The sequence below is a fragment of the Mytilus galloprovincialis genome, chromosome 9, assembly GCF_965363235.1.
Source record: "Mytilus galloprovincialis chromosome 9, xbMytGall1.hap1.1, whole genome shotgun sequence".
In the NCBI taxonomy this organism is placed as follows: domain Eukaryota; kingdom Metazoa; phylum Mollusca; class Bivalvia; order Mytilida; family Mytilidae; genus Mytilus; species Mytilus galloprovincialis.
Window position 1 is genome coordinate 68535686 of NC_134846.1, and position 14611 is coordinate 68550296.

A 14611-nucleotide genomic window follows, 5' to 3' on the forward strand; every position below is an offset into this window, starting at 1 on the left:
AGTTGTCTGTACTGATATTTGTCTTTTTTTTGTTTTCCTCCCTTCTAGTCACATGTTCATTAGGATAATTCTTGAAATGTAAGGCCAAATTAAAGTGTTTATCCTGATTTTATGGTTCACTGAACATGGAAGTGGGTCTCATTGGGGTCTAAGTGTGACGCAGGATTGACAATTTTTTGTAAGCATGACACGTGAAAGGCAAATTATTGTGCCATGAAAACTGGAAATTGCAAAAAAAAATGGGAATTGCTTACGTACATAGTGTTACCAGGATGCAGGAATCTGAAAAAACAGTAAGCGGGATCCGGGATCAGAACACCCCCCCCTCCCCCAATGAGACCCCCATAAAAGAATGATGTCCTGTTCACCATTGTATTCTGAATTTTTATTATAATTTTCTCTTTTTTATTTTGAATAAATCTTGTATATTAAATAAACATGTTATGACAGGTATATGGAGCTTTAAAGCAATGCACAAATTAACTGTATTGACCAAAACTGATACAGTTACTGCAGTCTGTTTCTCGTTCCTTAGTTAATAAACGGCGGTGCTCTTACATAGGAGGTTCTTGTGTAGACAGGGAGAAGTTATTAATCAAACGTACATTTATAGTATCTTTCCCTTCTCTCTGATGGTTTCTGCTAAATTACCGGAAAAGGTATGTGAAATTTAATTAAAAGAGGATAGACACTTTACAACTTGAAGTCATGTGTCATTTAGCATATATTTGAATGCTGTTAAAGAGTTGACGACTTCAAAGATAACAAGGATAACAATCCACACACAAAAAAATCACTGACACTGTAGTTATTATGGTTCGTTTTTGTCACAGGAGTTTGAAATCCTATCAACAAGGGGGTAAAAATATACCAAAGTCGACGATCAGACTTTGGTATATATATACAACAATTTATTATACTGTAAAGTGAATAAAGAAGCTGCAAAGAACCCGAACAGGCATAGTATGTACAGCCTACGTGAGTTTAAAATATTTAAATGAGAGGGAAGAGAACAGCACATGTGAACTGCTGTCTGAAAGAATCAACTGTCTGTGAATTAACACCTTTAGATGTTTAGGTATGGGAAAAATTAAAATCTGTAGGAGCCTTTGGACAAATGTTGGATGTACATGTATATACCTGATAGGCTGATTAGATAGATGTGTTGTACAGGCATTTGTCTCAAATTTTTTTCCCCTTAATATTTAAAATTAAAGTATACAGAAAAAAATATTCTGAGACAAGTGCCTGTGGTGTATCTGAAGGTGTGTGAATGATGTTTTCTGGTTTTACACCATATTACTTGAAACTTCTTTAGGAGGGGTGGGTGGTCAATACACCTTATCGCTAATCCCGGCTGACCAGGCCGCTTGAACTATTGACGTCATACACAATCACTTTTCCATTGTGGGGTCAGATATTTTGTTTTATGACGTCAAAATTTTACAGAAACCTGTGTGATATCCAGTAATGTCGGACAAATAGCGATAATGTGTATAGGCATATGCTAGAACTTAAAACAGAAAAGCTATGGTTAAGATGCTGGAGATTCTATAAATTTACATGTACATGTATCTGTATTGTACTTAATTTTGTCGTATTATATTCTTAATAAAATTGAGAATGTAAATCGGGAATGTGTCAAAGAGACAACAACCCGAACATAGAACAGAAAACAGCAGAAGGTCACCAATAGATTTTCAATGCAGCAAGAAACTCCTGTACCCGGAGTTGTCCTTCAGCTGGCCCTAAAACAAGTGTATATCCTAGTACAGTGATAATGGATGTCATACTAAACTCCAAATTATTCATGAATAACATCTTGCAGATATTCACACCTTACACATGTACATCATGTACATCAAAACATTTAACATACAAATAACTATCATTATACATGTTATATGACATCATTGAACTTTTGTAATAATTAAGGAAAAGTAACCTGCCTTCAATTCCTTCATTTGCTTTAAATTTCATGCCCTGCATAATGCCATTGGTGTCTGTCTGTTTGATTATACTGCAAATTAGTTTTCCTTTGCAACTGCTATTAAATTCACATGACTTGCTTTTTGAGTACATGGAGTAAATTTTCCAATGAATTTTGGTTGCCTAATATGGCAATGTCTGACAAATCAACACTTTAAATTTTGATGGATTATTACCTTCGCTTGTATCTTATGCATGTAAGCAAGCAATGATAAATCTATTTTACCTTATGGACATCCATAACGGAATGTGGCGTTAAATCAGATGCTTCATGTCTAGGTAGAATTCCACTCTCTGTCCATGTCAAAGAACGCTTGCAGCAACTCTCTGAGGGGTCCCTAGGTTTTCTGTTGCAAGGAAAAATTATTGACACTATCCAACATACCTATTTCTAGTGACAATCTACTTTCCATCAGTGACCTTAGGGTAAACATGTAATCAATTACATAAATTTTAACAGTTACCATCCTGTACATACTTGAAATGTGTGCCACCATGGCCACTACATTTTCAATAATAACAAAAAAACATCAATATTTTGTAATGGTTTTAACTAAATTTATCATACAAGCCTATAGAAAATATTTTTCACAGAGGAAACGATCAAATCACTCAATACGATGTCTGAAATATTCAGGATTTCCTTTAATAGATCAATCATCTGCTTCAGCACATATTCATGTCTTACCATCAGAGACAGACTGTCTGATTATCAGACTATTGGACAGGAACTGTCAGACTACTGGACTATCAGATTCTAGGTCTGACCCCAACCTATACACCACAAATAACAATGCATCCACATTATGCTCTTATTGTACACCTATTGTTCATTTGACTTCTAGTGGAAATTTCATTATATGCTACCTGGAACTAATACATGAATCTATTTGTCTATTGATGTAATATCACTTTGAAGAAATGATTGAATAATTTTTCTTCTTATAATAATAAAAATTCTACATTAATTGTTTTGTATTATTTTCATTTACAGAACTTTCCAGCTATAAGATGTCATCACCAAGAAAATGTTTGAGTGGAAAAATTGGTCCGTCGATTCTCAACTCTGACCTTTCTAACCTGGCATCAGAATGTCAAAGAATGCTGGATAGTGGTGCAGATTATCTTCATTTAGATGTTATGGATGGTCATTTTGTACCAAATTTAACTTTTGGCCACCCAATTGTTAAATGTCTCAGACCCAAAATGCCAAATGCAATGTTTGAAATGCACATGATGGTAGAGCCTGCAGAAAGATGGATTGAGGATATGGCAGCCAGTGGAGCAAATATGTATACATTTCATTATGAAGCAACACAGGATGTTCCTGGATGTGTGCAGAAAATAAAGGAGGCTGGCATGAAGGCTGGAATAAGTATTAAACCTGGTACAAAAGTTGAGGTTTTGGATCCATTTATTGACCTTGTAGACACAGTTTTGATTATGACAGTTGAACCAGGTTTTGGAGGTCAAAAGTTTATGGCAGACATGATGCCTAAAATAGAATATTTGAGAGAGCATTTTAGTGATTTAAATATAGGTGTAGATGGTGGCGTTAGTCTTGATACAATTCAAATGTGTGCAAATGCCGGTGCTAATATGATTGTTTCTGGGAGTGCATTAATGAAAAGTGATAATCCAAGGGAAGTAATGCAAACTTTGAGGAACACAGTGGAGGATTCAATACAAAAATCTCAACTTGAACGATAAAATTAACAGCTAAGCTAACTTAATTTGAATTTTGATATTTTCATACTTCAGAATTGAATGACTAAAACATGATCATGATGAAGCATAAATTTTACTTTAAAAAGTGTAGTGAGAATCTATAGATTTAAGTCACTATTGGTAACAAAATTATTCCTATATATTGATAGATTCTTTGATTGGAGTATGAAACAAGGAAAAATTATTGAAAAAAATACTTTTTTTATTTATTTACTTCTGATCTGAATTGTTACAATGACCAGATATTTCCAGCAAGCATAATAAAATATGATTCTTTTAAGGGTTGTTTTCTTCCTACAGGCATAACAGTATTTTTTGTTATTTTGTAAGTTTTTTTTCTGAAGAAACGATTAAAAACACATCATTTACTTTGTTGCTGTTCTGTATAAAAATCAATTTAAGTTGAAAATGAATTTTTCGTCAACAAATACTTTTGGAATTGTTATGCAGTTTAAATGAAAAATATGAAGGTGTGGTATGGTTGCAAATGAGACAGCTATCCAATGCCAAAAGGACAACTATAGGTCACTGTACTGCCTCTAAGGTTGTTTAATCTCCTGTTGCTAGATGAAGTTAGTAGAATCAGTCCATTTGTTAACTGTTATCTCCTCTTGAACATGTTGAATATTTCTATTAATTGGTGTTATAAGCCACTTTCAGCACTAATGCATTACGGCTATTTTGTGGAGGACAGTTTTTTGGTAAAGATTGCATTTCATGCAATCGAAACTCTATAGTAATGACTTTATATCTATATATTTTAAGGTTTATCAAAACTTTTGAGATACCCAAAATATAGTGCATTGATCATAACAATGTTATTAACATTCTTAAATTCCTATCCATGAACATTTCTAGAAATCTATCAATGCACTATATATGCTCAGTAATTCAAGTTTCAAAATGTTATAGTTGTCAAGAAAATTACATATCTTAAATTCTTTTGCAAGGTGCAGGAATCTAATATTGGTTCTAAAAATATCATTGATGTCATCGTTAAAGTAGTCTTAACAAGAGGCTCTCAAGAGCCTGAATCGCTCACCTATTGTTATTTTTTGCTTAAATCTTTCATCAATGATTATTTTTGCAGTTTACCCATATGTTCCATTTTAGCCTTAGTGTCTTTGTTTCTTTATGTACCAGGGAAATAAAATACAAAATTTAAACTATATTCATTTGTGAAGATTTTTAAAGTTAATAAAAAACATAAACAACTTGTATAAATTGTCCTTTAAGGGCAATAACTCCTTAAAGGGTCAATTGACAATTTAGGTAATAAAACTTTTTTGTAGATCTTACTTTGCTGAACATTTTTGCTGTTTACAGTTTATCTCTACCTTCAATAATATTCAAGGCAATAACCAAAATCTGCAAAATTAAAGTAGCAGCAACCCAACAATGGGTTGTTTCAGTTGTCTGAAAATTTCAGGGCTGATAAATTTTGACCTTTTGAACATTTTTAGCCCATGTCAGATTTGCTCTAAATGCTTTAGTTTCTGAGATATAAGCCAAACACTGCATTTGACCCCTATGTTCTATTTTTAGCCATGGTGGCCATGTTTGTTTTCAGATACAATTCGTAAACTAGATTGCTAAAGGAACATTCAAAGTTGAGAAGTAGTAGGCACAATAGTTTCAGAGGAGAATATTTTTAAATGTTAGCAAACTTGATGAAAAAAGTGTGTAAAATTGTTTATTATAGGGCAATAACTCCTCAAGGGGTCAATAAATCAATTTTTTTGTAGATCTTACTTTGCTGAACATTATTGCTGTTTATAGTTTATATCTGTCTATAATAATATTCAAGATAATAACCCAAAACTGCAAAATTTCCATAAAACTACCAATTTAGTGGCAGCAAACTTGATGAAAAAAATGTGTAAAATTGTCTTTAAAAGGCAATAACTCCTCAAGGGGTCAATTGATAATTTTGGTCATATCAATTTTTTTTGTAGATCTTACTTTGCTGAACATTGTTGCTGGTTATAGTTTATATCGTCTATAATAATATTCAAGATAATAACCTAAAACTGCAAAATTTCCATAAAACTACCAATTTAGTGGCAGCAAACCAACAATGGGTAGTTTGATTCGTCTGAAAATTTCAGTGCTGATAGATCTTGACCTTTGGAACATGTTTACCCCATATCAGATTTGCTCTAAATGCTTTCATATCTGAGATACATGTATAAGCCAAAAACTCCATTTGACCCCTATGTTCAATTTTTAGCCATGGTGGCCATGTTTGTCGATGGATCAAAACTTTGGATACATTTATAAACTAAATACTCTAAAGAACATTAATTTAAAGTTTGAAGGTATTTGGCCCAGTTGTTTCAGAGGAGAAGATTTTTAAAATAGTTTACGACGACAGATGACGGACGAGGACGGACGCAAAGTGATGGCATACGCTCACATGAGCTAAAAATTGGAGTTATCTTCCTTTGTAGTCGAATCAACGGCTTTTTGTACAACCATTGCTTATTATACAATGCAGTGTTTATTTTTTCTTCCCACTGATAAATTTAAGCAATATTTTTTCCTTCAGTGTTCAAAAACTTTCATTATTGTCAGTGTTCAAACACTTTCATTATTGTCAGAAAAAGCTGCAGTGCCTGGAGAGAACCATCCAAATTTGGCATACAAACTGACAACCCTCGTCAATTTAGATTGGAGTACAGTACCTGCCACATGCAGGATTCGAACTCACAACATCACTGTTGACAAGCTAGTGATACAATAGTTGGAACTACTTAGAATATCAGCCTGTTTGTTTAAACTTTTGACAGTGATTTTGTAAGTTTGCATGTAACATCATTTGTAAAGGATGCTCTGAAGAGTTTGCAATTTCCAGAGCTTGTATTTCCCATCATGATTTCTGTGATAGACATGATAGAGGCTTTCTGCTTATAATGAAGCTACTCAAACAATTCTTTTTGGTGAAGTTGAAAACATATGGAATTTTCAAGGACACCATTATGAAATTGTCATTTCAATGCTTTTTGGTGAGTTTTTTTGTCATTTCAATGCTTTTTGGTGAGTTTTTTTGTCATTGCATTGTCAGTTTTTTTCCCACTAATTAGATTGAATGTCCATTTGGTATTTGAGGTTGCTATGGGTTTATATTCCTTTAGAAACTTTAAAAAGGTACGATTTGTTTATGGAAACATCTGTGAAAGAACTATATTAAAATTTTAAATAATGATATAAAGATTGGTTAGTCTTGTGGGAAGATAACTTTAAGTGCTTTCTACAAACATATTTATACAAAACTCTCTTGCATGCAATGTGATTTTCTCATTTCATACACCATCTTAATATTATCTAAAATTCAAGGTTTCCCTGAACTAGACTAGGGATATCTGTTAAGTTTTAACAGTAGTAGGTTAACAAAATAATTTTTATGCCCCCGTCGTAGCTGAAAGGGATTAAAAAAGAGGGACGAAAGATACCAAAGGGACGGTCAAACTCATAAATCTAAAACAAACTGACAACGCCATGGCTAAAAATGAAAAAGACAAACAAACAACAGCACACATGACACAACATAGAAAACTAAAGAATAAACAACACAAACACCACCAAAAAACTAGGGGTGATCTCAGGTGCTCCGGAAGGGTATTAAGCAGATCCTGCTCTACATGTCGGGCACCCATCGTGATTAAGTTTTATGATCCTTTTCCGTCTGTACGGACGAACGAACGGACGCACGTCCGTCCGTACGACCCAAAATTAGTCTTCGTTCTCCAACTTCAGTTTGCCTCAACCAAATGTAATGAAACTTATACACAACGTTTTTACCAAAAGACCCAGATCAAGTTTGAATTTTGGATGCGTCATTTTAACAGTTCTAGAGTTATGCTCCTTTACAAACTAAACAAAAACGTTTTTTTCATTGTTTCTGTTCTCTAACTTTAGTTTAGCTCAACCATATGCTGTAAAAAAAATTATACAATGCTATAAACTACCACAGATCAAGTATGAATGTTAGGGGCTTCACATTAACCGCTCTAGAGTTATGCCTTTTTACAAATGAAAAAAAAATGCTATTTTTTAAGTTTTCGTTTCCTAACTTAAGTTTGCCTTAGCAATGCTTATTACCAAAAAATACCGTTTTCCTTTTCCGCCGTTTAGCAACACCCCAAAATACAAATCAAATTTGAGAATTTTGCAGGTGTCACTTTAACCGTTCTAGAGTTATGCCCCTTCACAAATTGCAGAATTTTTCGTTTCCATTCTCTAACTTTAGTCTGCCTCAACCAAATGCTATGCAACTTGTACACAATGCTTATTATACCACAAAACTCAGATCAAGTACAAAATTTGGTAGGGTCACTTTTACCGTGTTTTTCAGTTATGTCTCTTTATAACTTTATTATATGATATGCAAGCGGGGATATCATCTGTGTCCTATCACGGGACGCATTCCCTATATATTTTACTTCATTTTTTGCCCCATTTATGAGCATTATGTTTTCTAAGCCGTGCGTCCGTCTGTCCTGCTTCAGGTTAAAGTTTTTGGTCCGGAAGTAGTTTTTTGTGAAGCTGAAGACCAATCAACTTGAAACTTATTAAACATGTTCCTTATGATATGATCTTTCTAATTTTAATGCCAAATTAGAGATTTTATCCCATTTTCACAGTCCACTGAACATAGAAAAATGTTCGTGCGGATTGGGCATCCGTGTACTTGGGACTCATTCTTGTTAAAATATGTATTAAAACTTATACAATATCTTCTCAAATTTATCAATATGTTTTGGGTTACCTACCATATTAAGCTGGTACCTAACACTTTACCTAAAATTAATTTGGCTCGTTTAATTTTCTTCAAATTTTGACAAAGTATTTACTTTGACCCTTTGACAAAAATATAAAAAATTCAAATTGAACCAACCGTTTTATCAGAAAAATTAGACTGGTTATATAGCAGTTTGACAAACAATTATTTTGATCATTGAGAAGTTTAAGGAAGCTGGCTTGTCATGTTTTGGATTTTTTGTCAGATTTTCGGAATCTTCTGGTTTTATCCATTTGAATGCCTTGAAAAAAAGTTGCCCGGTGACCCCCATTTTTCTTTTTGTAAATCTTTTACATGTATAATGATAAGCCATCTGTTAAAGTCTTATAAAATTTTAATTATTTTTTAATAGTTTTTGAGAACTTAAACTTGTCAATGATAAAGCTATGACAAGGCCGTAACTAGGCCTTATATTTTAGTGAGGCATAATAATTGAGCCGAGCGAAGCGAGGCGAAATTTTTTTTTGAGAGTATGAAATGAATGGTGCAAAATCCTGCATTCTAGGCATTTCAAGAGAGCTTGACAATGTTTTGAATTTGGACACTTTTTATATAAATTTTTCATATTTAAAAACATTTACAAACATTAAATTTTTAACTATTTTATCTAAATTTAAATGTCAGATAAACATTCAAATATCAGTTTGAGTCTGTCGCCAGAACAGACATCACTTCAGTAAAGTTTGCCAATTTTTCTATGGCCGGTTTCGTCAAATCGATTCAGAACATTTTGTCTGCTGATATCCTTATCGCGATGAACATGGAGCATGGCAAGACAGCACAATCTCTCGCCACCCATGCATGCCCTTTCCCAAGTTTTCAATCGTTTCAGGACAGACTGTGTTTTTAGCGGTAGCACACTATCATCAACATAATGATCGACGTTTTCTTCTGATTCCTTCTCCATCAACAATTCGATAGCAGCATCGGTAGTAACAGTTGGGTTGGAAAAAAGGGAATTTAGCTTTTCTGTTAGCACCATCATACTGTCGCTGTTACAAAATATTAAACTCGCTTTTATGCTGACAAAGAGTAAACAAACTTGGAATAGAGTGAGATAAGATACATGAATATGATTCTATCTGGAGTTAGTTTACTTGTATGATATGGGTACAGGGGAATTGGAATGGAGTTTTCGCCGTTTCCATGTAGGTCCGTGATTTCAAATTATTTCGGGAAATAGTCGGTGGTAAGATATGTTAGTTCCAGAATCTATAAATTTAGGGGTTAGTGGTTGGGGTGTCCGATTCCGAAATCACGAATATAAAGACACGAAATTCCGTAGTCCTGAATAAGTAAAGACAAAATGCCGTTTTAAAGGTCCTACCGTTCCTCATTAATGTCAAATTGGAATACGGGATGTTCTTTCAATTTTTAAGGTTAAAGAAACATGGATAAAAATTAATCCATGCATGTTTCATATTATTTATATTTTGTTTATCTGTAAACAGAGAACAAGTAAAGTTGGTGAAACGGAGAAATGAATACGCAGACAGGATTGTCCCCTTGCGATGCCCAGTACTTGATTTGTCAGTCTACTTATCCATGTTATGGTTTTTGGATTAGTTCCAATGAAGTTATATTCAATACTCAGATTCTGTTCACAAACAGCATTAGTTTACTAGAATTATTCTTTATTTACCTTCAGTATCGCTTTTATTTTTTCTGCAAGAGCCTGTTTTTAACCAGAGATCCACAATGATTATCGTTACTAGGTTGATTTAATTGAGAAACATCACCCATTGGGATGCCGAGTTATATCCAGGAAGAATAATTTAAAATGAATGATGACAAGTTATGGAAATTAAGGTTGAGACAGAACAACAAATGACAATTATATTTCGTATTTAATATTTACCATAAAAAAAAAATCACTGCATGTCGAAATTTTAGTGAGGCAATTGCCTCACTTGCCTCAATGGTAGTTACGGCCTTGTATGAAAAGTCAAGAGAGAATATTTTCCCGCCAAAATTTCAATGGCTAATATCTCGAAAACAAGCACGGTGACCTATATATATTTTTTGTTTGCTCTTTTGATTCCTTAATTAATCCTCTATCAATACAAACTAGTGTTTTGAAAAGTTAATTACGTTGAAACTGAGAAGCAAACTCCCTTAATATTCCCTTATAGACACTATGTCATTATTATATGAAAAAAAATGTTCCACTTGAAATAAGGTCGATGTCACAACATGCCTTGTTATAAGAAGCGGCGGATTCAGAGGGGGCGTAAAGGGTGTTTACATGAGAGTGTAATAGTCTATAGAGACTTGTCCATATGTTTGCTATTAGAAACGGTAATTTCCAACAAAACTATTTAGCCTTAAATGAACATGATGAATAAAAAACGGGCGATTATTTTTTGTAGCCGGGGTTTGCATGTCTGACCGGAATGTCTGTTTCGCCGGACTTGTATATTGAATACTTTTTTCAAGACCAGAGTGTTACCTGCCTGCTGGGTGTGACTTTGTCGACTGTCATTCATAAATTCGTTGTCATTACAGAATCATTCGTAGCATTTGGCGGTTGATTTGGAACCCCTCACTTCCCGTAATTTTGTTGGGTGGAACGTATCAACTAAACATTTGGATAAAAACTGCTCGTTTGACAATAAATTTGTCTTTTTTGACTCGTGTCGGTCGTATTGTAAATTTCATCTAATAGTCTTATCTTGTTTACCACAAAAAATCTGTAAGGTTATGATAACTTACCTTACAACAAACCGGCGAGAATTTCCATGTTTATTTTTTACTGACAAATCCCACATCAATTATATCAGTATACATAGCTTAAGATCCATACTATAATTTTATGATAAACAATTAATAGGGAGAGTACAGCATAAAAAATGTCCAACCCTTACACTTTACAGCAACTATAAAATATACATGCACCACGCGAGGAAACGTTTAAAAAGTACATATTACACTTATTTTATGTTTTTTAGCCCCAAAAAGGACCCAAAAATGTTTCGCCTCGCTCCGCTCGGCAATCTTTAAAAAACTTCGCCCCCCCCCTTTTCCAAAATCATGGATCCGCCCCTGATAAGAGTTAATTCCCTTTAATAAATGATGAACATTTTTTGGCTAATTTTGCCTATTATCTGGAAAACTTTAATAGATTGGTTTGAAATGTACATAACAGAAAATTATCTGCAATATACAAGATCTAAAAATGTCTATTGCCTTTAGTCGTCATTTTGACTACAAAAATCTAGTGTCGGTAAAATAGCCATTTTTACAAGAATATGCTATTTTGCCGGCTTGAATTAAGATAATTTAATCAGAGCCGACAAAATAGACACTGCCTTACTTTTATTAAGTCTCTGGTGAACGACTTTGAAAAGGATCACGATTATAGAACTTTTTGAGTGGTGAACTCTCGTAGATGATTACGATCTCTTATCCAAAGACACGGGAAATGACGTAAATTAAACGCAAGTAGACTGACTGTTAGGTTACTTTTCCAGAGTACATAATATCACTATTTTTTTTAATACTTTTTTATTCTATAAAGTATACTGGTATACTGGTTTTCCCATTAAGCACGTCACAATCTACCTTGCTGTTATTGTTTGTTGTTTTTTGCCATTTTGTTTCCATTTTTTATCACACAACCAACATACTGACATTTTCAAAAAGGGAAAACTAATTGTCTTTTCTCATCAGCATATAATTCAAGAATTCATTGACAAAGTTTTCTTTATTATAATTTAAATGTGAATCTTTTAACTATACAGATCTATACAGTTATTTCAGAAGATTTCTTCACTAAACGTCGAGCTATCATTTGTTGCTTCACAACACCTGAAAACGAAAGTTTGCATTCCTTCACAAAAGTCTGAATTTTTGCACCCATGTCTACTTTTCTGATTCCATTTCCTGGAAGCTTATGTAAAGACTCGATACTCTTGACAATTTCACGAACAGATCTTTTGTTTTTACCTTCAACATACGCTGGAGACAAAGACTTTTCCAAAAATGAATACCTTGGATCGTTAGTTAGTCCTGGTATAGCGCCACCAAATTTACTGAACTTATTTGTCTTAGTTAGTTTTGATCCTGTATGATGATAGCCCATGGGCGTAGAAGCTTTCAGAACTCGGCATTCTGGTTTTCTTGATTGTGATGGCATGAAATGAACAGTTCTTGCGCGTGAAGGGAGATCTCTTTCTCCTGTGTCATAGAATTCTGCATCGTTACAGCGACGTAATCTCATGTCACCTTTCTCCGACATCATCGACTGTCGTGAAACGGATGTTCCAAGACGACCTGGAGCAGACGACGCTGACATAACACGTGCTTTCATTGCATTGATTCGTTTGACTTTCTTATCCTGAAACTGCTGTTTTTCAAATGTAAATCGTGCCAGAAATTTATAACGTTCATTTCCGAGTTCAAACAGTCTGGATCTCAGCAATCGTTCTTCTGTAACATTCTCTGGAAGTATTCCCGACATTCTAGAATCCTTATGACTACTACGATTCATAAAGTCATCAAAATCACTCTCTCCTTCACGTTTGTGTTTTTCATTTATCCAGTCTTCAATATCTTTCATCACACCCTTTTTTCTAGTCTGCAAATTGTGATTTTTCATTATTTTACTCATTTTTGGTGACTCTTTTGTATTTGAAAAAATCTGACACTATAATTCTGTTTAGTATAATTTTATGATGTAAGATTATCTTCACGCGTCCATCACATTAATCCTTGGTAGCTAAGTGTTCATGATGTAATTTTCTAAAAAAAAAAAAAAAAAAAAAAGATAAATTTAAATTAAATTAAATAAACCTGTACATACAGCGGTTGTTATAGTTTGATATTATCCCCTGTCTTGTTTGCTTATAAAGCTTATAAAAATTTTATTTTTTTTGATAAATTAATTTTAACATTAATCATGCATCTCAATGCACACTCATTAAAGTTGCAGAAGAGAGAAGTTTATTAGAGAAATTAATGATTTTAAGTTCAGCAGTTAATTGATAGACGTACTTAGTATTAAAATTAATTTTACAACCGACATAAAAGAACCATTCGCTGCTTCAGTCTTCATCGGAAAGAGTCATTATAAGTCTTACCGATTTTTGAATAAATTCATTCCATCAAGGCATGAGAAAATTCTCCTACACAGACATGACAGAAATATATTTGACATCATTTAACTTGTTATCGTTATTAATATCAAACATTTGTCAAAAACACAATGCCGAGTAAATGGTCGCTTTGTTTGTATAATTTAGATCAGGGTACGCAAAGACAAAAACAATTTTATACATTTGACATCGTTATCTGTTAAACTTAATTAAATGATTAAGTTATTCAAAATGTATGTCTAACTGGAGGTCTCATATTTTAAAAATCAACATCTGACTATTTTTGTCATCTTGTGTTGTGGGTCCGCTGTGTTGTTGTGACACCGACCTTATTCCAAGTGGAACATTTTTTTCATACACACATTCCGGTTTTTTATAAAGAATAATTTATGACTAGTATAACTTAAAAGAAAGAAAAAAACTTCTCCTAGCCACTTGTTGATGTGGAAGTATAGTCTGATCTGGTCCCTTGAATGTCAGTCAAGTCTTACCTCGCCACTTGTTAGTGCTGTCTTACTTTCCCACTTTCTCCATTTTTCTATAATACTTGTTGATGTTAAATTAATCATGTCAGTGGGTACAGTTGGCTTTGCATATATTTTTATTTATTGAACGAAAATTTGATGCTAAATATTGTCAGATATTTGTTGAATTTACAACTCGTCAAGACTCGGTGCAATTTCTGCCGTACCTAATTACCATGCTTACAGCTTTTATGTTTGTCTAGCAAGATCGTATGGTAACGGAGCTGTAGATGTCCTTTTTGTCAACTCGTTAAGGTGTGTTGCTGTATCTTCTGGTATATTCATCATAACAAGAAACTATTACAGAAGAATTCTCAAAATACACATTTCGTTATTACTTACGTTCAATATCTAAAAGGATGAATACCATAGTTTATTTAATTTCACAACATAATCCCTCCATTGAAGTATATTCGGGTAGGGATGTTATCTCTAATTTTAAATTGACGGTGTTTAAATAAATGGAGTTCAATATT

The 14611-nt window shown here is 33.5% G+C and overlaps 2 protein-coding genes across 5 annotated transcripts; one reads left to right on the top strand and one right to left on the bottom strand.

The window, feature by feature from the left end:
• Positions 1–585: 585 nt before the first annotated feature.
• On the top strand, positions 586–3997 carry LOC143045755 (ribulose-phosphate 3-epimerase-like). The gene is made up of 2 exons (XM_076218479.1): positions 586–659; positions 2984–3997. The coding sequence occupies exon 2, from the start codon at positions 3001–3003 to the stop codon at positions 3697–3699; it is 699 nt and encodes a 232-aa protein (XP_076074594.1). The 5' UTR covers positions 586–659; positions 2984–3000; the 3' UTR covers positions 3700–3997.
• Positions 3998–12003: 8006 nt separating this feature from the next.
• Positions 12004–14611, bottom strand: LOC143045756 (uncharacterized). Of its 4 annotated transcripts, none has more exons than XM_076218480.1 (2): positions 14478–14611; positions 12004–13258 (listed from the first exon to the last, which is right to left on the bottom strand). In XM_076218480.1, exon 2 carries the CDS (start codon positions 13125–13127, stop codon positions 12261–12263), a length of 867 nt encoding a protein of 288 aa, XP_076074595.1. In that variant the 5' UTR covers positions 13128–13258; positions 14478–14611; the 3' UTR covers positions 12004–12260. The 4 variants fall into 4 exon arrangements, with proteins under 4 accessions (XP_076074595.1, XP_076074597.1, XP_076074596.1 ...); XM_076218482.1 differs by lacking the exon at positions 14478–14611 and adding an exon at positions 13597–13670; XM_076218481.1 differs by lacking the exon at positions 14478–14611 and adding an exon at positions 13511–13597.